The 23,172-nt window shown below is 42.1% G+C and overlaps 2 protein-coding genes across 4 annotated transcripts; both read right to left on the reverse strand.

Annotated features, from left to right (window-relative positions):
* Positions 1 to 1,466: 1,466 nt before the first annotated feature.
* On the reverse strand, positions 1,467 to 16,039 carry LOC113486840 (cystatin-A-like). Of its 3 annotated transcripts, XM_026861137.1 has the most exons (5): positions 15,932 to 16,039; positions 13,694 to 14,121; positions 9,727 to 9,915; positions 4,445 to 4,546; positions 1,467 to 1,689 (listed from the first exon to the last, which is right to left on the reverse strand). In XM_026861137.1, exons 3-5 carry the CDS (start codon positions 9,889 to 9,891, stop codon positions 1,561 to 1,563), a joined length of 396 nt encoding a protein of 131 aa, XP_026716938.1. In that variant the 5' UTR covers positions 9,892 to 9,915; positions 13,694 to 14,121; positions 15,932 to 16,039; the 3' UTR covers positions 1,467 to 1,560. The 3 variants fall into 3 exon arrangements, with proteins under 3 accessions (XP_026716938.1, XP_026716930.1, XP_026716947.1); XM_026861129.1 differs by having other exon boundaries at positions 9,727 to 14,121; XM_026861146.1 differs by lacking the exon at positions 13,694 to 14,121 and having other exon boundaries at positions 15,932 to 16,022.
* On the reverse strand, positions 15,727 to 23,048 carry CCDC58 (coiled-coil domain containing 58). The gene is made up of 3 exons (XM_026861179.1): positions 22,905 to 23,048; positions 19,426 to 19,485; positions 15,727 to 16,045 (listed from the first exon to the last, which is right to left on the reverse strand). Exons 1-3 carry the CDS (start codon positions 23,046 to 23,048, stop codon positions 15,995 to 15,997), a joined length of 255 nt encoding a protein of 84 aa, XP_026716980.1. The 3' UTR covers positions 15,727 to 15,994.
* Positions 23,049 to 23,172: the final 124 nt, after the last annotated feature.

The following is a 23,172-nucleotide window of genomic DNA, read 5'->3' on the forward strand; positions in this document are numbered from 1 at the left end:
GGTTGTGGAGACTCCCATCAGTTTCTGACTGCACATGGTGCTTGGGCTCTGAACTAAGGGCAAAAAGCCCACACCTACATGACATTGCTGCATGTTCTTGGCCACAGGCTGAAGAAACAATGAGCAGCTGTGAGAGGCAAGAGCACAGTGACCTTACATATTATTGGGCTTTTTGTTGCAGGCATGCTCTGTGTGTAACCAGCATTGCTTAGGAAAAGCCTGTTCCATCTCCTGATTACTAGGCAGAGCTTACTTGCTTTTGCTCGTATCAACCCAAAGAGTGCTCACACCCTCCTTGTAAAAGGAAAAATATTTTAGAAAATCTTTTTCTCTTAGGATATTATTAATAGCAGGAATAATTAATAAAGATTGGTTTATAGATTTAATTACAGAATCATCTAGGTTGGAAAAGACCTTGAAGATCACCTAGTCCAACCAGTAACCTCACACTGACTGTTCTCAACTCCACCATATCCCTAAGCACTATGTCAACTTTAATAGGGTACAGGTGCTCTAGGAACAACACTGACAGTTCAATGCAAATATTGCTTATTTGTCCCCTGTACAGCCTTCATCATGGCTGGCTTAAAACCCAGTCAAGCTGAATTACCGAAATTTAATTTCTATATTGTTTTAGACATAACAAAAGATAAGAAGTTATTAACTTGGGGTAAGCAATTTAGAAAAGCTAGGTAATTAGAAGCTAGACATAGGTTAAGTATATGTTAAATAGAACATCTTGAGTCGTTTCTCAGAAGTCTAAAGGTAAATTATGGTGAAGATTGTTTAGGAAGATGACCGAAGACTGCATCACTGAGCAGTAGCATCAGAAGAAGAATTGGAACAGAATGATGAGAACTAGTTGAAGTTGTGCAATAGAATTGACTTTTGAAATAGATGATGAATTGAGAGCTTAAAGTTCCTGGGAAATCACCAAATACTCTTTGTATTGCATGTTATGTAAAATCATATATATAGAGGGTGCTTTTTGTTAACTGGTGCCACTCACTGAGGTGATGGCCCAACTCTGAGTTGTTAATAAAGCCAGCCTAGAGATAACCCACAGTCTGGTGAAATTCTTTAACCCCCTCCAATATGGAATAAAGGGAGAAAGTAAGTCTGGCTTATTATAACACTTCTTGTTTTGCTAAAATAAAGTAGGCTTGGAGACACAGGGTCATCTTTGGTGGTGGTAACTCCCCACCCTGAAGTGTTTTCACAGTTCAAAAAGCCAAGCGTTACCTCCAAATGCTATTCTGTGAGGGGATGGTCATGGTGATAATGCAAGACTTGCTGCACCTGAAAGATCTGTAACGTTAGACTGAACATGGAGCTGAAATGGGCATGCTCTGTCTTACTGCTATAGTACCTCAGGTGGCAGAAACAGCCTTGAGTAGTATTTCAGAGCCTACTCAGGCTTTACCAGGCAGCAGACCCTAGACAGGACATGTGGTAGATTAACAAACAGCTTTCAAAATTTGTTTTATTTCCACGTGTTTACTGACACAGGCAGAATCCACATGTGAGTTGCAGAGGTAAGGCACCATTTCATATCATCTCTCAGAAGTAGGTGAGAGGATCATCCCTGGTTTTTCCAGTCTCAAAACTGACAAGGCTGGGACCTTGGTTCTCATGAGGAAGGCTCTGAAACACCCTTAAGTGGACATAGTCAGTGTTGGAGACTTGGACCTAGAAATCAAAACAGAGAGAAAGTGAGTATCAAAGCAGGTTCAAAGAAAAGGATGCTCTTCACATACTTGGAAGAATCAATTTTAGGTGTATCTCCCTTTTTACTTCAACAGCTTTTAACCCAAGTCTGGACAGTAACTGGTAGCAGAAACTAATTAAAACTTCCAAACCCATGTAAATGAAAAATGAGTGGAACTGCTTGGGTGTGGAAGCACTAGAAGGTGCAACAGGAGAAGGGTTTTGATAGCATCCTATTTCAGTCATCAAGATCCCAACACATCAGCTCACAGCTTCTTGGGACACTCAGGGTAGGAGACAAGAGACAACAAGTAAATCTTAATGACTTGGGGGTGGGGCAAGATGCAGAGACAATGTTAGCTCCTAGAAGGTCCAGAAACATCTATCCACAACTGGCACATGGTCCTAAGAAGCAATGACAACCTGAAAGCCAGAGGCCCTTGTCTTCAGAATTACTGCAATCCCTGCCTGAACAGACAGTTCAACCCATCCCGATGCCTGTGGAAGTGAGTGTGAGTGCCTGAAATAAATACTTTTTAAAATTAACTCCCCTTCCCCTCCAGAAAGTCCTCACATAAAGACTTGCTATAAAATTGTATAATTTCATGTACACAGAGCCAAGCACAACAGGTGCTAAACTCACACTGCATGAGGTATATATTTTTCTGTTAATAATAGAAAATTTCATGCCTTAAGATCTAAGAGGTTTTTACGTGCTTTCTGGTGCCTGCATTGTGGCACTATGTTTGCCTTGGTCTGGTTTACATCTCAGCTGTAACTCTGTTGTTGGTAAAATAGTAGTGATGTGGAAAATTCAGAAGTATAAAAGAAAGAATCTTGTGACAGAGTTCATTCCAGTTAATGCTAAAATGAGTAACTATTTCCTGTCACTTGCAAGATTGGGAAAGAAGAGACACATAATCTGTTTTCAGTGTTACAAGTGGATTTCTTCCAAGTTTAGTAAGATGTCAGTCTTCCTTTATGAGTAGTCTGGTCATGAGGACAGCAGACAAGTATTTTACATTGCCTAAGTCAGCAGTAAGATGACAATTAGGGAAGAAATGCAACTGGGCATGACTTCTGGCTTTGCTGCAGTTCCCCCGTAAATTTTCACTAAATCTTCACTACCAGTACTTTGTCCACAAAGCAAAAGCACATCTCCCAGGAGCAAGGGGAGGATAAACATCATTGATCTAAGTCTCAGACTAGCCATATAACAGGTAGTCTGTCTGTGCAATCCCTTGATGCCCACAGAGCAGAAATAACTGTTAAAGAGTTATTTTCAGGAAGGACCTGGGAAAGAAGAAGGTTTGGCAGTGTCTGTCCTTCCTAGGATCAACTGAATATGACAAGTGTGGCACCAGTGCTCATAATGTCTCTCTGCAGAATTACTATCCCCCAAACCCCACCTGCCAATTCCTTTAAAAAAAAGATTCTGACCCTTGTCAAGGGAGCACATCCAACCAGGCATATGTCTGCACACATGTGGGGTTAAGATAGAGCACATGAAGTATCTTGAATACTTAAGTTCTTAATATACAATGTTTGTACTTAAGTTTGTACTTAAATACAATGTTTGGTCTACTTCCAGAAAGCCAGCCTGCCACTAAGCAACGCTTCTGGCGTTCGCTTGCAAAATATGCCCAGCAATTTCTTACATGTTCCTTCACAGAAAGCTGCTAAAATCCACAGGTAAGGTTTTCTAGTAGACAACAAATGGTGCTATCGGAGGGCTCCAAATTAAGCATTACCTGTTCCTCCCCCCTAACAGAAAGGGGATTTTGAAAATATAGGAAGAACTAGCAGGCAAGACTGTACCTCTGCAGCACCTGACACAGAACCGAAACATCAACACACATGCTTGCATGCACAACTAGTCAGCAGAGAATCACAGAATCACCTAGGTTGGAAAAAACCTTGAAGATCATCCAGTCCAACCATTAACCTCACACTGACTGTTCCCAACTCCACCAGATCCCTCAGCACTGGGTCAACCCGACTCTTCAACCCCTCCAGGGATGGGGACTCCCCCCCTGCCCTGGGCAGCCCATTCCAACGCCCAACAACCCCTTCTGCAAAGAAATACTTCCTAAGAGCCAGTCTGACCCTGCCCTGGTGCAGTTTGAGGCCATTCCCTCTTGTCTTGGTGCTTGTTCCTTGGTTCAAGAGGAACTGTCCTCCCTGTCTGCACCCTCTTTTCAGGGGGTTATAGAGGGCAATGAGGTCTCCCCTCAGCCTCCTCCAGACTAAACAACCCCAGTTCCCTCAGCCGCTCCTCGAATATGAAATGAGTATGAGATGCTTGCATTAAATTTTTTTAGATTTAAACAAAATTTGCTCTAACTCTCCATCAGATCCTCAGGCTGACTTCAAATTCATCATAATAAACACAACTGGAGGACAGAGAGGCAACAGGAAAGCTACTTTGCCTTGAAAGGAAACAGGAGAGAAGAGCTATGACTAGCTTAAATAATTTCAGCTGATAAGGCAATCTTGATGTGAGTTGATCCTAAGAAAGTTATTGTTCACATCTGAAGCAGCACAGTGCAGGTTTTATACGTTTTCATATTCTTGTTCTACAGTAGCACCAAACAGAGCAATTTTATAATCACCTGGAGAGAGTCCCTAACTCTATTAGTGACATCAGATGGTCTTCTACTACATTTGCTTCTCTTTCTTGCTATAAGCCACTATACTGTTTAACTACAGAGTACTCCCTCTTATGATATATACAAACCTTAATAAAGTAGTTGATCCCAGCAACCACCTGAGTCCTATATACTATGGCTTGAAAGATGTCGCATGTCCCATTTACCCTGCTTTCAAACTGTGGCTTCACCTGTATAAAAGAAAGGGAAAAATGGTTGGCAGATTCATATTTAGGCTTTTCTTTCACATCTGCCACTCTGATTCTCATCCTTTCAAACACACTCCCTTAATCAAATAAACCCAGAACCCCCAAAATAATTTAATTTACACCAAGACCTCCACCTCTCTTTCCTAACATTTGTCACAACCCAGACTGGGAGCCCTGGGAGTTGTAAAAGTTCTGTGAACCTCTCTCAGGTTAAATTAAGGTGAAAGGACACCAAACAACCGGTTGCATTAGAAAACAATTTAACCCTGAAAAAGGATAAAGGCAAAAGGAAAGGATAAAGGCAAAAGGAAAGGATAAAGGCAAAAGGAAAGGATAAAGGCAAAAGGAAAGGATAAAGGCAAAAGGAAAGGATAAAGGCAAAAGGAAAGGAAAAGAGTCACCACCACTTGATCCAGCATTGTCTCGGGTCCAGTAATCTTGGGCAGGGGGTACACAACCAGCAAAGCTTTCTGTTGCTTTTAAGTTCCTCTTATCAGCAGATTAGCTTATTAGGCAAAGAGAGACAGGTCTGTGTGTGCATTGAGGGAGAAATAGGGTCCATCCAATTGAGTCAGTGGTTTTGCTTGCCCTGCCACCTTTACTTCTCCCCCAGTTCCTCCAGATTTTTGCTGACTTCCTGGTTCTTGAGCAATCATCTGGCTTCCTAGGGCAGGATGCTCACCTCTTATCACCTCTTGGCAAGGTCTGCATGGTATCAGTTTACACAATGGAGCCACAAAGTATCTGGCTTACACAACGGAGCCAGTGACCCCCCTCTGAGGCTCACCTAAGGACCTAAGTACAACCATAAGGGAGTGGGGGGTGCATCCTTTGATACAATCCCGCTTCCTTGGGTGACATTCCTTAGACTAATCACAAAGGCCACAGCTTGTCCTTGAGGTTTTCTGTGTCAATGAATGCTTGAGGCATGAATTCTTTTAGTTCTTTACAGCGTTGCCTCTGGCTTTCTTTCAAATCCTGTTAGAATTAGACTCTAGTTGACTCCCACCCCCCCCCACCCGGCCCCAAAAGCTGTCCAGCTAAACTGCATCCTGCTCCATAGACAGAAACTGCTACCTGCTGCCCCTTTAATTCTTTGCCAAAGGAACCAGGTAGCAAGCCATGGTCCCTAGCAGGGTACACCCCACAGCAGCCACAGGTGGACAGCAGTGCCTGGAACACCTGCACCCCTGCCAGCCAGCCTGGGAGGCTGCAGACCCTGGTTGTGTTTCACAGCCTCAGAGCTGCACTCGATCTGTTTAATGTTTTTCTTCAAGGGCCTGCAATAAACAGGGTTATTTGAGAGTATCAAATACCTGATCAAGTAGTTCCTGTGAGTTATTCTAGTGCTGGTGGAAGCCCTGCAGCTAAAGCTGTAATTTAAACTAAATATGACCTTAAACATCTAGAACCGTGTAAAATACAAACCACTGTAATAGTTTATACCAGGACTAAACTACATACTTGCATCTCCCAAACTAGATGTACAACCTTCAGACTGTGAGCCAGAAATCAATCCCAGACCTGCATAAGCATCAGTGTTCATTTATTGCGTAGCAGCTGCAGATACTGTAGTTCCAGAAGAAACAATGCTCTATGCTGATAGCACCTGTGCTGATAGCATTTATGCTCACAGCTCAGGTAGGTGTGTTTATGAAGAGTACTCAGTGTCAACCCTGTAGATCTTAAAATATGCACAGTTCAGATATCTACAGCCTTTTCGCGTACTTTTTTTTTTTTTTAAAAAAAAAGGTGTAATAGTTTTTCCTGAAACACGCAAAGTATATGGCAAGTTTTAAGTTCACCAGCAATCACAGTGGTACTTTCCTCTCAGAGGTGAAATATTTGCGTAATTACTAGGCTGAAAGGGCAGGGGGATAGCGGGGGAGACAGCTGCGAGCAACAGTGGAAGCCTGGCCAGGTGTCTGAGACATCATGATTTACGTACCAGTGACTGTTTTAATATAGTTGTTTGAATCTGATGACATTCCCTACAGAAAGGCAACTACAGTGAATGTAACCCAAAAACTTGTTTCTGTCATCTACAAAGCATAAACACTTGCACCTGAAAGGAGCCGGCAGCATGTCAGCACTTCTCACCACCCACCTGTTCCCCAGAAATGCACACAATTAATTGGCTGTCTCAGCACATCTCCCTACAGCTGGCTGCCACTCCCCTGACATTTCCTTCCTAGCAGGCAGGTTCCAGAAAGCACCCTAAGAAAATCCAGATCAACTGAGCAGCTTCTGAGCAGCTTCCACCGGGTTTCTGTAACAGGGAGTCAACAGCTGTACTTGCAACTCAGAAGCTGCTAACTCTAACATACCAGGTAAACTTCATTTTCCAACCCTCTTCCAGCTGGCTGGGTCTGGGGGCTCCTATGATGCTTGTAAGTGGCAACTTTTGGTACATGTTATTCCTCTCTCAGAACAAAACAAAACAAAGCCAGTTCTCTCCAGATTTATCTTCCCAAATTCTAACCACTATGTTCCCCATTTGTTATTTATTGACAGAGCCTTCAGTAAAATCAGGCAGGCAGACAGCTCCTTAATCCTCAAATGGAAAAATGTAACATTCCTAAATTCTTACCTAACACCTCCTTAAATCCAAAACATGCCTCAGTTTTAGGTGACAGCTGTAAAGCAAGGAGACAGAATAAACAATATTCCCCAAGTCACTAAGGATGACTACAGGCAAGGCACAGGTATAAGTAAATATGTAATTCCAAGAGCAGACAGACCTTGGGCATCCCAAGGTCTGCAGATGATCTTCACAACTTCACTCAAATCATAAGAATTGCTTCTCTGCTTAGCAGAGCATAAAATCCCACAGAACTGCACCACTAAACATGACACCGTTATCTGGCTGAAAGCAGAGCAGGATTACCTCAATGTAAGGTTGTCTCCACAAGAATATTTTCCTTGCAGAATTTTATCAAAGGCTCTGCAGTGGAGTGTGAGCTTTTTCAAAGGAAAAGGACCAGGGAGAGTTCTCTTTCCAGAGCTCAGCATAAACATTTTACCTTGCAGAAAATAAAGAGCAACAAATCATGTTTTCATTTTTCCCAAAGTTACTGAGAATGGAAGAATACCAAAATTATAATTAGTCCTCTTCAGGAATCAAACAGAAAATCTGTACATCCACATTTCAGATTTCCTATTTGCCCTGTATTCTGTGAGCAGTAACACAGCCTGAAATGAACATTCACATTTTTAAGCACATCTGCCCACTGACAGTTAAGCACCATGGTTTCATCTCTGATATACACTGCAATAGGTTAGGCTCTTTTGATCACACAAAACACAACCTAGCATTAAAACCCGAGCTCAGTACCTGGCAGGCTACACTGTCCTAGCAGTGTTCAAAGGAGGCCCTTTAAGGTATTTTGTAGACTCTGCAGTAAATTTATCTCCTCTCTGACTAACCTGTTATCACATATTCCAGCCCTCACCCATGTACACATGCCCAACTCTGGCAACCCCAGCTGTGACTGACCAATAAAACCCTACAACATAAGGAGGCTCAGAGAAGCTGGGCAAGGGTGATGTACCTACAAAACTCAGAAAATAGTGCAGGGTGTGACTGACCACAGCTTCTGCAAAGAAGTTGATTTTTATCTCAACACAAAGAGGATCAGAGGCAACCAGAGAGTGTTCATTTTAGATTAACATCTAGTTGAGTGGATCGGCGGGTTGTGTAACTCCTTGAGTTCATTAGAATGTGAACGCCTCCTCGAGTTAGCCAGACCAGCATGGGGGCATGAATACATGGCTGTGGCCAACACAGAGTATAAAAACTAAACAATGAACTAAAGAATTTTGAAGAGAACAGAGCTGTTTCAACCCACATACTTCTTCCTGGCAACTGAGGACGCCCAGCGTTGTGACAGTGAGCACCAGCGGTATTGTGATTAAACTGCGCATTGCAATTGCTGTATTTTGTTAAGAATGACTTACATCTGTATTGTGTTACTGGTCTATTTGTATCACTCTGCTAAATCAGAAACCTCATGCAACATCAACTATATTAAGTAAAGTGGACATCATACCCTCCGCATGCAGAATATCTAAAAGAACCTGGTCCAAGTACTGGACTCTGGTATCAGGCTACACATCCTACTTACAGATATCTCCTGGTGGCTCTGCCTCTCCACACACACAGCCCAGCTCACCTTAGTCTGGTTTCATCATTGCCTGGTCTTTGTAAGCTCACAGGAGATGTGGAATGGCACCAGTGCAAACTGTTCTCTACAGCACAGCAAAGCAGGGAGCTGCAAGCCCTGCGTGCACAGGACTGTGCAACAGTATTGGCCAACATGTACAGCCCCACTACTTATTTGTTTCCTCGAGCAAGGCATAAGTTATGCTGCATCCAGTTGCCAAAGGGGGAAAAGCTCATCTTCCAGAGCTGGGAGGATGAAGGGGATCAGGTGGGTGGGTAGGAACACGAGACAGGAGACAGGAAAGGAGCTTTCCCATGCCACATTGTTCCCCTCTCGCTCTTCAGGATGTGCTTTATACTCTTTTAAGAGTTGCCGCACTGCAGAATGCTAACAGTATCCGCAGAGGTGTTGTTCACACAGCTGCTTCCAGCACAGGACTGCTGCCTGTAGCCAACCACCATGGCAACTGGCCTCACCCTGCCTGCCTCATGGCAAGCTTACCTGGCTCGCCCCGCTGGCTCACCCACAGCCCCTGTGCTAGATGCCAGCAGAACGCTGTTTATCCATAGCCCTGTCCTGGATGTATCTTTTTTTAGAGCATGCTACCACATGGTTTGTCCTATCCATGTCTTTCAGTGAGGGATTAATTCTACCAGGTACAATCTTCTCCCTTCAAATACACCACCTTTAATTTCAAACTAGTGACCTCAGTGCTGGCATAGTAGAACTGGTCTTTGAATTACATGCAAACATTAACCAAAGGCAGCCAGTACAATGCCAGGTAAGGATGAAACAGCAAAGTGGTTTATCTTGATCTTACCATACACTGTGCAAAACGCTGAGAAAATACTTACTGGCCATCAAGGGGATTTGCATTTTCAGCGCTAGCTTCTTCAGTTTAAATAGTGGTTCAGAATCACCAGTGGTTCAGAATGCACAAGCTTCCAGACTCGGCCCTTCGCACACAGAGACTTCACCTTTAGATAGGTTGTAACTCACCTGGTTAACGATATGCTGGACTTCTGGAGTAGCAGGCTTAGTATCTGATAAGCCCCCAGTCATCATAGTGGCAGGTAACTTCTTTGAAATGCTGGGTGATTCTGAAGAGGGAAGTTCAGCGCAGTCTAAACAGTCACCAGGCATCTTGTCTATATATACACACATACATGTGTCATGGAGTCATATGACCTGTAACATACAGAGCCTACCATTACTGAACTGGAGGAGAAAAACGGGGAAAACAAGGGAAAAGCAAAGTAAAGCACTGATTATATTAACAGTAAATGTAAAAAGCACTGTAAAATCTTAAGTGTATATAGTCTCCATGTCAATAAGGAAAGTGAACAACAGCCTGCAGCCACCCACAATTTATGACAGTTGGTTTGGGCTGAAACTAGAACCTCTTGCCTCTCCACCCATGTGCGAATGACTAGTCTGTGCACTTAGGAAACAGATCAAAGTCACACCCAGTATTTCCCAACACCATTCAAGGTCAGAAGAAAGCATGCATTAATTTCCTTAGCACAGCTCCCATTCAACTTGAAATTGTATTGCCTCAACATCCTTCCAAGTGGGAAATGGGAGCAGACCACAATTTACTTCCCTCTGCCTGACCGCAAAGGTGCTAAGGTACACACCAGAACCAGAAGGGGAAAAAACCTAGGTTCAGGTGACTACTGCAAATAAGTTATTACTGCTTCCTTCCTATCAAACTTATAGTTCCATTCAGGCAATCATAATAACAACTGTATATGCAGTACCATTTACATTTTTATTGAAACTCTAGTGCCAATTTCCTGGAAGACAAAGTACAATCCCTCTCACTACAGCAGTTGTGTGTATACAATAGCTGTTCTAATTTCAAGGTTCTTAGATTTCATACACTGTTGAAATATGTAACATGCAGAATATACTGTCAGAAGAATTCACTCTGCAGTTACAGACATATGACACAGTCATGTCCATGACCATTATGAATGTACAAAGCTCAAAGCACATGCAACCCACTGAGGAAAGGCTAGCAAGAGCTAACAGTTCAAGACCACAGAAAAACTAGTCCCCTTTGGTACTCCTGCCATCCCCCTCTCCAGCAAATAGGAGGTATGTTGTTGCAGAGCTAGGACCACAGAAGTAGCAACAGACCAGACAGTTTTTAGTCCCATGGGGCGGGTCTATGGGAGGGGGGTGAAATGAGTACATGCTGCACACAGGCAATGGGCATTTCTGCTGGAATCAGCATTGGGGAATTCACTAAACAAGCCTGTTCATGGCCCAGCAATGTTGGTCGTGCAGTACAGACTTATCGGTGTCCTAACCAACCTACTGACTCTCCTCAAGGATGACAAGTGATGCAATGAACTGTAAACAAGTACTTTATATTTAACTTCAAGGCCTGTTCTTGGTACAAAGGACTAGAGATTGAGAAACTGAGCCTGTAAGGGCCCTAAACTCAACAGATCAAGGCAAGAGCATGTTACCGATAAGGATGTTGCAGAATTTCCCAAACTTGAGTAGCAGTGTTACGGAAGTGGATGAAAGGCATTTGAGGAAAAACAGTTGTCCTGAGACAACATCTTTCTGAACAGAGAACGTTCCCAGTTCTTGGGAATAAAGGGAATGGGAGATGTTAAAACTGGAAGTCTGCCACTTTCTCCAAATTCACCACCTGACATGAGGAGTTCCTCACAGCCCAATTTGCAGAGTTGACAATTCAAGCTGATGAGCTCAAATGCCATCTTTTGCACAAGACCCTGCTGATTCACCCAAATGCTGGTCATCTTCCAACTGTGTTCCTACCATGCATCTTATTCACACAGCAGGACAGATGAGCTAACTGAACTAGAAGACCAAGCTCACCTTACTCATGCCAGAAGCCACAGAATGCATCCAACAACCATGCAGCACCAGTGCTAAATGAGGGTATTTTATAAACTTCTCCACTCACCAGGATGAACTAACTCCCCTGAGAAGGGATATTGGTAAGATCCCCAAGGCAGCAGTGCCTCCCTGGAGAACTCCTGATTCTGATTACTAAGAAATACACTGAGCACAAAGACTAGGAGGGTTAATCTATAAACTTGGGAAAACTCTAGGTATGAAACTAAAGATGTTAATGTTGCATGGAAATCATTCATTGGACTCTATTTCTGCGTTTTCGACTTCAAAGCATAAGAACTGTTGGGGTTTCTTTTTTTTCCTCAGAATGCATAGAGTTGTGTAGAAGGGATGGGAAAACAACACCAATGGTCAGTAAGCCAATGCTAAAGCTTACACAGGCCAATTGGACTGTTTTCTTTCTGTGGGAGTGCTAATGGCTGTCCCAAAATCTAGTGGTATTTCTAAGACTGGGATGCAGTACTCATCCTGCACACATAGTTCATGAAGTCACTTTGAAATGCTGATGTTTCACAGACCTGCTATCAGGGATGATCCCTGTCAACAGACTATCCCAGGCAACACTTATCTACACACCTCTCCCCATTAAACTTTGGAGCTAATGAAGCAGCATTTGGAACAGCTGTCCCCATTCCATCTCTTGCACAACACTGACAAGCTAGTGAGTGTCTCCACTTCAGTATCTGAGACATGTTTGATATTACATTACATACCATTCCAGCCTACGCTCACCATTTGCACAGATGGCAATTTCTCTTAACGGTACTGCTGCTAACTTGGAGAATCTGTGCTGGGAGAACAGCACTAGTATTCATTACAGTTTTAAAGCTGAGTAACATCTCATACTATGTACTATTCCAACAATGAAGAAATAAATCTTCACAGCTTGCAGGTCCCTACTCTTTGATCCCGTGTAAGCAATTTTAAGAAGTAGCAGCTATAGTCAATAAAAACACCGATACAGTAACAAAACAAAGAAGAAAAAAAAAAAACAAAATCCAAACCCCAGGGTTATGTATTTATGAGTCATTTTAAAATAAGAAATTAAGCCACTTCTAGAAATGACTGTGAAAGCTAAGCCAGTAGGTCAGTCAGTTTTGCAGTGACAAGACACGTAATTATGACTGGATGAAATGACATGTGGTCTGCATCATTTTAAAGAGCTGCTAAAGGAAAGCAACCCTCTATCTAACAATTGAAGATCTACTTGTCATCATCACAGTAACAACAGCCTTGAATTTCAACAAGCTTCTCTAAAGAAAAGGTTTCCTGCTACCCACTGATTTCAAAAGATTTCCGACATTGTACATCAACTAGGATTAACAGAAACCTGAAATTCAGCAACATGTAGTTACCACATTCTCACCTATGCTGAGCCTATGATACCAGTAAAAAGCTTCTTTGCCTTGGTCTGCTTCAAGACAAACAAATTCAATCCTTAAAACAATTCTGTGAAGAGATTACCTATTTCATCAGTCTTGAGTGCCTACAGGTTGCAGAAGGCAACAGCACTGAGTGCCAGAAAAAAGACACCTCTTTCTATTTCACAGAAGGGAATAAGCAGCACACGCTTGAGAGGACTTTCCAAGCCATTCTCCATTCCATATTCACTATTTCCAAGCAACAGGAGAGCCCCAAAGGGGTAAGCCACCTGCAGGAGATCTAGACTCTGGACAGAGGCATCAGTTGTGCTTTTTGTTCAAGTGCCTTTACTTGCAAAAATAAAAACCAGAACCAGGAAAAGGATGAGATCCTGGTATTTGTGGGGTCCCTTGTTTGATTCACATATGACATCAACCAGTCCAGTAATTTTGTGACTACCTTGATGTTGAAGTTGAAGCAGGACTCAGTTGCAGACTAAGCATGATCCTAGCTAGAATGGACAGGGATCACTAGACAGAGAGATTTTAACTGCCTTTGTTTAGGATGGCCCAAGGCTCAGACCAAGGCCATCTGCGTATCATCACAAACCATCCCACTCCACAGGCAGATCTGAAGTACTCAAAATACAGCAAAGCCATTTTCTCCTTCCCTGTGCCCCCAGGCATGGCATGCAATTCCAGTTACTCACCTTAAGTTCCACTAAGTTCAAGAGCAAGATTCAAACAGTCTCTGATCCATGTGATTTGCCATGTACTATAAGAGATATCCCTCTGTGCTCAGAGCAAACTAAACAGAGTAATTCAACTTCTTAGTGCAACACTCTGAATACAAGCTGCAAACACCTGAAAAAGGGATGTTTGGGACTTAGACGTCTTCTTATGGTGTCAGAAGTTTGTCATATACAGGTTTGTATAGACCTACTTGTTTAGCCTTATACTCAAAGGAAAAATAGTGCTATGTTGGGGTTGAGATTTTTTCCATAGTTCTCATAACAAATGCTAGGCTGGTCTACTGAAAAAAAAAAAAAAATCTGTGTATGTATCACACATCCACTTCACAGGTCATTTTCACAGCATCTGCTTAAGTGAAGTTTCCCCACAACAGCTGAGCAAACATCTGGATGGACAGAGGAGGACAATGATTAATTCTCTTTACAATCTTTAGTTTCTACAGAAATACAACAAAAGCTTAAATTTCAAGAGCATTGATGCCAACTCTATACATGCTGGCAGAAGTTTCTATCATACAACTGGCTTAAAAGGAAAATCTGACCCTGCAGTTGCAGATACAGGCCCTGGAGAGAACAAATATTTTTGACACCTATATTAGAGGTCAATATTTGAAACCAAAACTAACTGTTCTCAACATCTCATTAGTGGGCCACCTCCAGTGGAAATTAGTTTACTGGCAAATCAGCCCACAGTTCTGAGCAGTATTTGCTTTCCACTTTGAGGATACACAATTATAAGAATTGAATCACTGAAGAACAAATAGGCTTTCTGCTTTCAGAGTTGCAGAAAAACAATGAGAATACTTCGAAAGTGAGATGAGCGCTCCAACTGGAGTAAAGTTCTGCTTAGAGCAGTTCCAGTACCTTGGGGAAAAAAAGGGGAAAAAAAATGAAGTTTGAACGTTAGGATTTACATCCTCGAAGTCTTAAGATAAATTTCTGCTTCATTCTCAAAGAAAAGTGAGAATAAATGACTTTGCTGCCTAAAAATAAAGGCCACCAAGTAGTCCAAGTCTCTACTGGACAAAGAACTATAAAACAGATGATGCTGAACAGAGTTTTGCCAGCTTTCAGTAACACAGGTACGTTCCTCCATTTACTTTCCACCCCCCACAAATGCAGAGCTTTTAGGGAAATGAGTGTATAGTCATTTCAGTGCCATTACTGAATTCCAAAGTGTTTGCAAGATGAGGCCCATACTTTTAAGACTCTGTTCAAGTTCAATGGTTCTTAAAGACTTATCACTAAGTAGTAAAACAGCTAGGCACAAAGCAGTAATGTAACAGCCAGCAACAAAGCAGACCTTGTCATTTGCCTGTCAGCCAATTAGCGTCAGTAAAAAATAAAAGTATGATTATAGCAATGCTGCTTTCCTCCTACTTATCTGCTTTTAAATGCGGTATTACTCCAAGGGTGTTGCATCAAAGCTTTTTAAATACACCACTGTGGCCAGAATCAACAGGATCAGATACACACAGCTGTTTTCTCAGTTAAAATGCAATATTCACCTACAGAACTAATTGTAGAGGTTCAGAGGGAGAGACAAAAATGGGGTCACTGGATAGTTAACTGTCTCATTCCCAAATGAGACATATCTTTACCTCCAACCCAAAGTGGTTTTAATTGACACTACATTCCCTATTTAAATAAAAAATCCAGAACTTGGTAACACAGACCAAAGGACAGCATGCAACAGATGCTGCCTGCCAGTTTTGTGGGAAAATGGCAAACCTGTATCCACATGCAACTCTGAACCAGCGCTGCTAGTGCTGAGTAGGTTCAGAACAATGCTGGTAGCTTCTTACTTTCAGGGATGCTGAATCTATACTTGCTGATCATTCTGTCATTTTTACTTCTTTTCAGATTTTAGTTGGTTATTTGCAAAAACACACCATGTTCACTGATAGTTTAGAAAGCACCAGTTCAGGGAGAGTCCTGCTCAGAGCTGGTTTTCACAGTTTTTCCCCCTCTAGGACTGTTGAAGCTGTAGAAGTTCAAGAAAGATGCCAGTTTCGCATTCCATTTGAAAATTATTTTAATACTATAAAACTCATTTGTTCACATATTTTGTACAAAAGATGAGTTGTTTTCTCTTAATTACAGGAGAATCACTTCAACCTTAGTATTTCAGCTAAGCAGGTCCAAAACAAATAAGACTGGGTTCTACTGGTTCTGGAGGGTCCCAATACAGCTCACCCAAGGTCTCTTTCCAGTTTGGCTCTCATGGTTATGGACCACCTTGATGAAAAATACCCCACATCATTGACTCTTCGGAGGCTTGTAGTGAATTCGGCAACGTTCATTAAATACCTGAGACACCAAAACAGAAGAGCAAAAGCAAATCAGCCCTCATCCAGGAGATGAACAGAACTTCAGAGCTAGTTCAGGCAATACCCCCTCACACAGCACCCATCTCAAGCTGCCCAGCCCTGCTGTACCAATAAATGGTACTTACCAAGGCATCTGTCTCCATTCACCTTCTCTCCCGGCTTTAGTGAATCCAGAGTTTGCAGCCTGATGCTGGGGGACTGCACAGCACTAAAAGTGTTCTCCCTCAGATAAGGCAGGCTTATAATCCTGGTAGTCTGTCATCCTCAAAGATGATAATGCCTTTTTTTTGAAGTGGAAGGCTCCTGACCAGCTGTGTTCTGTTAAATTTGGACACTGTATTCTTGTCTTTCCCAAGCAAACACATTTTACATTGCTGTGACACCTAAGAAGAGGTGTAAGGGCTCTCGAAAGCCAGGTTTGCACTTTTACTTATCTAATCACAGATGCTGATGCTGCCGGCCCTCCTACTGCAAAGGGCATGCCGCTCTCGCCTCTGGCACCTTTCTGGGTAAAATTTAGCACACAAAACTAGAGAATGAACTGCAGGCCTTGTCAAACAGACTGCTTACCCTAAGGACAGCCAATAAACGCGACTATTTAAAGTAAAGCAGTCTGAATCAAAAGCACAAGACATAAGCTCCACAAAAGTTACAGGTGCTCTTTACAAGCGATATAGTTAGCATTTTGGCTCCAAACTTTGTCCATTGCACGTCCTGAAAAGCAACACGAGCACCACCTAGCACCAAGTTGAGGCACTGGCAGTTATTAGTTGCCCCATCAGCACTCCTGCAAGAGCAGGAGTTTTGCCAAGCTGTCCAGGGACTTTTCAGATCTAAATGCCTGTGATATTCAGGATATCAGGTTTCATGAACTCTCCTACTGGCTTCACGTGCAAAGTGAGTGGTCTTGTAATTTTGGAGAAGTTATGCATCACTTTATATGTTTTAAACTGTACCTTCCTAGAATCTTCTACAGCTCACCTCCTTATTCAGAGTTCAGAACACATGGCAACTTCAGCAAAAGTGAAGTTTGGAGCATGCATTAGTTGTAGCACTGATTCTTAAAAATTTTTGAGTAATTTTCAACTTATTTTCAAACTTAATTTACTTCAAGAAACAGACACATATTAAAAACTGCTTCATATTGCAGAAAACAAAAGATGTGATATAGCTTCTTTCACACACACGCAGCCAGCCTGTCCTATTACGTTACCACATGCAATGGACACCTCTGGAAAAGTTAAAAGCATGTAAAGGCCTGAGATCAGGTAAGTGATAGAAGGAAACTGTAGAAATTAAAGAGCCACAAAGGGTTCCTATTTAGAAACATTTTAATACTAACAAAATTGCACCACTCTTGTCCATTGTCTGTCAAAGACATTTTAAGGGCATGTAAGTCTTAAAGGGTACTGGAAATACACTCGAAGACACTGTAAGGGACTCTTGCATCAAACAACAAACCAGCTTGCTGTCATGAAAACTTTTAAAGCACCTTTAACATGACTCTCAGACTGTGGAAGATCAATACTGCAATCTTACTACCCATCTCCTACTTTTAGGATCACTGACCCACAGATCTCTGTGTGTTAGACAGGCCATTTAACTCCATCAGTCTACCTGGGAAGTGCTATCCTAATTTTTCAGACAGGAAAAACAGTGTCTGAGAAATCTTAACATTTGTGTTGCTATGCAGAAGTCTGATTCTGCTGTTGTTTTTTGCGAATTAATACAAAACACTGCAACGACAAACTCCACTGCGGAGAAGCTGTACAGGGAGTATCACAAGGGTCTTGTTTTGCAAGTCAATTCCTTGTTTGGTATCAGCCAAACAAAATTCCACTGCATGCACTTCTATAAAGCAGCATTTTCCTGTACGGCACTATTGCTACAGCTCCCCAGAGTGTGTGTTTGAAAATAACGGTTTCCTAATCAGATTTTTCCAATCACTTTTCAGTTGATTAGGGTTAATGTAAATATATATGTACTCTCCAATTAAAAGTCTGCAACACTAAAATAGAGTGGAGTTCCTCACATGCAAACCAATAACCACTTCCATATAACATACTGCATTTGGTTCACAACTATGGTTCTAATTCCTTCAATAACATATTTTTACAGGCGGCTCAATGCTAAAATATCCCTGCACCATGCATACCTCATTGTTCATAAACTCTCCAACTTCAGAACTCCCCTTCTTCAGAAAAAAATTAGACATTTCTGTCACTAGCAAAAGCTTAATGCACCTACAGGAAATTACTGGCATCAGTTCTAAGTTTAGGGGGTTTCAGAATGAAGATGGAGGCAGCTGTTGGCCCCCTAGAGCAGAGTCACCATAAAATATTTGCACCGGTAACCTGCAGCATGTTGTTAAGGCTGTGGCGCTGCTTAGTCATATCTGAGCTGGTTTAAAATTCATTAAGCTTAAGAGCATGATTAGGTTTTTCAGGCAGTACAGAGGTAGTACTGATGGCAAAGCATACCTGGAAAACCATGTAAATTCTTATCTAATCAGCCTGCATTGAGATGTACTGTGGTGACTAGACCTCCAAGAATACATAAGACTTAAAGCTGTATTGCCTTTACACAATGCAATCTAGGGGACTAAAATCCTGAAGCAGAGATTAAGAAGAGAGATGCAGCAAGTACTAGCTATTTGTAAAAATCCTTTTTGCATTTAGAGAGGGCAAGAGGTTCTCTACGCAGTACTGAAAGCTCTGAAAAGATGCAACAAACCAGAAGAGGATGCTAGATGCGAATGCTGCAGTGACAGAACACAGGCACCTCAGAATTTAAGCTCAGTGTTAAAATCACAGTAACAAGACAGTGGCTGGGGACATCAATTCAGAGGGAGATCTGCCCCCTCTGTTGACAGAGGAGAGCAACAGCAAGCCTACCCTTTGCATATGGGAGCATCAGTCTGGACTTGCAGAAGCTCTACGAGGAAAAGGTTCAACTTCTACAGCCCCACCCTCCTCTGGCCTCTGCTCAGAAGCACGATCAGTACCAAACAGGGCCAAATCTGAACGACTCATCACTCTGACATTGTTAAAGACCCAGCAAAGCTTTTCAGACAGGCCACCACAGAAGTCTACAGAGTCCTTAGCTCCTGGGCAAGGAGGAGAAAGGGAGTACTCCACAGTCCTTCCTCCCCTCTGAATCAGATGCTTTTCTTTGCAGTGCAGCTGAAAAACTCTGATCTCTGCATCCAGAACTGGGAAAATGACTGACCTAAAACATTTCCCCCAGCACTGCCCTCCCCTATTTCTAATTAACCTGCCTCATAAGGCACCAATCCCACACCTCCAGTGCAGGACTGTCTGTCAGGACAGAACATCATCGCTATTTTAAATGACTGAGTACCTTCCAGCTTCTGTCGTTTACCACTTCTTCAACATTCAGTTCCGACTGCATCAGTTTCAACTGCAGAAAGTAACAGATAAAGGGTTATTGTCAAACAGGCCTCGATGCAGCCATCAGTATTTACTACCATTGCAACTTTCTAGACCACAACCCCAGGACCAGGTGCACGTCCCCTCCGATAATGCAAACTGAAGGGCACGATGTGTAATCCTCCTGAAAGCCTGGCCTTTCCATTCAGCCAATATTCAGGGAGACCGAAGTCTACAAGGGCATGGTGAAGGCAGACTCGCCATGCAAGCCTGGCAGAGGTAGCTCCTGATTACTAACACTCTGTTTTTAAATATTACCTGTCAAGATTTGCTAGCAAGCAGCTGATTAACATTAATGTCTTCACAGACAAAAATAACTACACTTAATTCAAGCACTCAACACAGAGAATGCCAGTGCTGGGGTTAGCTCTGAAGCCCTGAGTTGTCAATTCCTCCACACAGGCATTATTGGAGTCATATAGGGAGCTGGCAACATAGCTAGGACTGAACACAGATGTCAGATTCTGGATTTAGAATTAAGATCATGAAGAGAGCTTCTCTGCTTCCTTTGCATCTATTCTGTGCGCTGACCAAAAAAAGGTCTACATCACGTATGTTCACACTATCTCAACCAGTTAATATTATGTGATCACAGCAGGACAATTCAGGTTTACACAGATGCAAAAGCTCTGGCAAGGGCTACCACAGTGGACAGCTCCTGAGCACTCACTCAATCCATGAGAAACACAAGAATCTCTTTGTTTTGCACTTATTAGAAACTCCAAGGGGCTGGTGTGACAGTTGTGTTCAGGTGATCTGTGGTAATTTAACCCTACCACGAGACCCTGAAGCAATAGTAGGAGATATAAGAACCATCTGTCATTTTTGCCTACATTTAGGATGTATTTTTGTTGGAGTCTTTAACGCAACAGACTGATGATTGGAGTTTATCCATTTCAAAGACATAGTTCCAATTAGAGTTGGTGAACAGGTGCAAGTCAAGACAGGAATCCCATCAAAAACCTTCAAAGTAAGATGTCCAGACACACACAGTTACTACAGTTGGTGGATGGACTTTTACCTACTCAACACTTCAAACTGTTTGAAATAACAATTCAGTAACCATGAAGAGACTAAATGACCAGGACTAGTCTCTATAAAATAACCCAGAAGGTCCTTGGCAGTTCAAAGAAAGGTTTTTCCTCCTGGAGGATGTGAACAAGTTTTATAATCATCTGGACTGTCACATTAATTGCCTTTGACACCAAGCCTAAGTAAAACTACTATTTTAGCCTTTTCCTCAGAGTTGCAGACCTAAATACCAATATAGCATCAATCAAAATGGCTATAGAGGAGGATTTGTTGTTTCTAAAATATACTCTGACATTTTAACAAGTCTTCCTAACTCACTTGATAAAGCTAATAATCACGATACTGTATGTTTTGGATTTCCAGAATCTATTTATTGGATATTTTGACACTTCATTCAAGTAAAGATGATAAAAAAATAATACAATAATCCAGTGATGTGTTAATGTAAACAGATTCAAAGAATTGGCTGCCAGACTGACACTACTCCAAGTTTTCTTATTCAGTGACCTCAAAGTAATAATTTTGTATGAAGTCCTCCAATATGTACCATTAGCAGGGTAATAGAAACACAAATAACAAAAGAAACCAGATCAGTATTGCAATCAAGTGAATATACATTTGAAATGCATAATCTTAAATGTAGGACGTATTCTATCAAGCTAGGTTACTTGAGCTGTAGGAAAAACAGAAAAATAACTTTCACACAAGAATAAAAAAAAAAAGTGGGGGACTACACCTCATAAAGTCCAACTGCAAACTTGAGGCCATCTCATAAGATTTCTGGGACGTTTCCAAATCATGGATTGCTTTTAACATTTGAGATCATCTCCAATTATTAAACGTTATCACTGTGATCCTCCTCATGGTTTCAGTGATAGGTTCTGGGCTCAATAACTAAACTATTTTAAAGAACTGGCTCTGCAAACAAAATTCGTAGAAAATACTAAACTACCATTCTAGTTTTCCACACTAACAGGGATGCTTGTTAGCAGTTCCGTAAGTGAAGCTTTAAGAATAAAACCACTTGCCTGTCACCTGCTTCTTTAAATCTGAGCTCGTGACAGAGCACTTCTCTGAAGAGCACATGAACAAACAGTTCACTCACGCAGTGCCTGGGAAAAAATTTCAAGCAAAATTTCAAGACCCATCTCTTCAAGTCTTGTAGTACTGCAGCAGAGAAAGCTGCACCCAGGATATAGGACTATATATATGTATATATTTATATAAATGATACTGGGATGTCTGGCTGTTATGAGGAGAACTCAGCATTACATTGGAAACTCGAAGTTTAGAAACCCTAAGTTTAGAAACCCTGGTTAAGATAGTCCTCAACAGAGGAAGGCTCACTAAACTGCTGAACACAAACAGACACACCTAGCCAGCGTATGCAAAAAATGTAATAAGCTTATTTAGTACGTGCTCCAAGCATACGGTGTGGAAAAAAATGTAAAGCAAACATGAGCCATGAGGAGCAGGTCTGGAAGAGAAATCAATGGAACAGTTCACATCCCTGCTAATCTCCACTCCTAGAGCTACACATGTGGTATCCTTTCCCCTATAAATGAGGCCCTGGAATGAGGAAAAAACTTCAGCGGGGTTCCCTTCTCCAATTCTGATCCTCCATCCAGATCACATCTGTTCACCTCTGGTTTTCATCCAGAGGCCAGAAGGTTGAGAGGGTGTTTGCACATTAAAATGCCTTCTGTAAACCCAGAAATCTCTCTCATACCATCACAAGGTACTCAAAAAAATTAATCCAGGAAATACTAAACAATTAAAAAAGTGGATTTCAAAGTTGCCTGGCAGCTCCTCATAGAGGACAGAAACTCCAATTAACACGCCGAGAACAATGTTTCTCAGGGCAACAATGAAAAGGGACAGTTTTAAGGCTGCACAACCATGTGGTGAAAGAAACATATACAAAAGCATTATTTCATTATCTTCTGGTGTTTGCATCTTGGCACTCATACCCGCTGTTTGCAGACATACTAGTTTGACAAGATCTCAAGAAGGCAAAATGAACTTTCAGGCATTTTGAAAGGACTAAGCAAGCCCCAGGTGAGACTAAGTGGTGTTAGCCAGTGAAGGTTAGAGCCACAATGGGGAAACATATGTGTTTGTCTACAGCATTTGTGTCACAGGATCTCCAAAAACGCTCCACTTGCAGGGCAAAAGCAGCTCTGTTTTGAGGGCTAGGGCACATGGTTGTTACAAACCCAGCCAACAAGAGCCTTGGAAAAGACCGGCTGAGTCAGTCAGAGTCCCCTTCAGGTTGTCTCCATCACACTGGTCTTCCTGCTTGGGAAACACACCCTCTTCTTCCTCTCTAAGTGATATCTAAAAAGCTCTACCACTCACCTTTGTCTGCTCTTTCCTGAGTTGCTTTAATAATGCTACATCATCCTGGGCCTTTTCCCTCTCTTCTCTGAGAGTTTTCACTACACTGGAAGTCTGAGCAATGCAGTTTTTGATGATTCTCTCTCTGCTGGTGTGAGCATCCATCAACTAAGTGGGGAGAGAAAGAAAATCACAACAACTCAGCAGAGCGTAAAAACCTCCAAGTTACAAGTTAAAAGAGAAACTTTCTAAAATCAAGGTGTTGCTGTTCCTATAGAAATCCCTTTGA

The sequence above is a fragment of the Athene cunicularia genome, assembly GCF_003259725.1.
Source record: "Athene cunicularia isolate RWA chromosome 1 unlocalized genomic scaffold, athCun1 chr1_part1, whole genome shotgun sequence".
Taxonomy (NCBI): Eukaryota; Metazoa; Chordata; class Aves; order Strigiformes; family Strigidae; genus Athene; species Athene cunicularia.

Excerpts from the sequence above, each read along its gene's own strand:
- LOC113486840 (XM_026861137.1), bottom strand. The coding sequence starts at position 9,891 with ATGTGTGTATATATAGACAAGATGCCTGGTGACTGTTTAGACTGCGCT. Across the intron at positions 4,547-9,726 it reads TCCAGCATATCGTTAACCAG|GTGAAGCCACAGTTTGAAAG; the intron begins GTGAGTTACAAC and ends TCTTTTATACAG. Across the intron at positions 1,690-4,444 it reads GGATCAACTACTTTATTAAG|GTCCAAGTCTCCAACACTGA; the intron begins GTTTGTATATAT and ends TTTGATTTCTAG.
- CCDC58 (XM_026861179.1), bottom strand. The coding sequence starts at position 23,048 with ATGGATGCTCACACCAGCAGAGAGAGAATCATCAAAAACTGCATTGCT. Across the intron at positions 19,486-22,904 it reads TCAGGAAAGAGCAGACAAAG|TTGAAACTGATGCAGTCGGA; the intron begins GTGAGTGGTAGA and ends TACTTTCTGCAG. Across the intron at positions 16,046-19,425 it reads TAAACGACAGAAGCTGGAAG|GTATTTAATGAACGTTGCCG; the intron begins GTACTCAGTCAT and ends TTGGTGTCTCAG.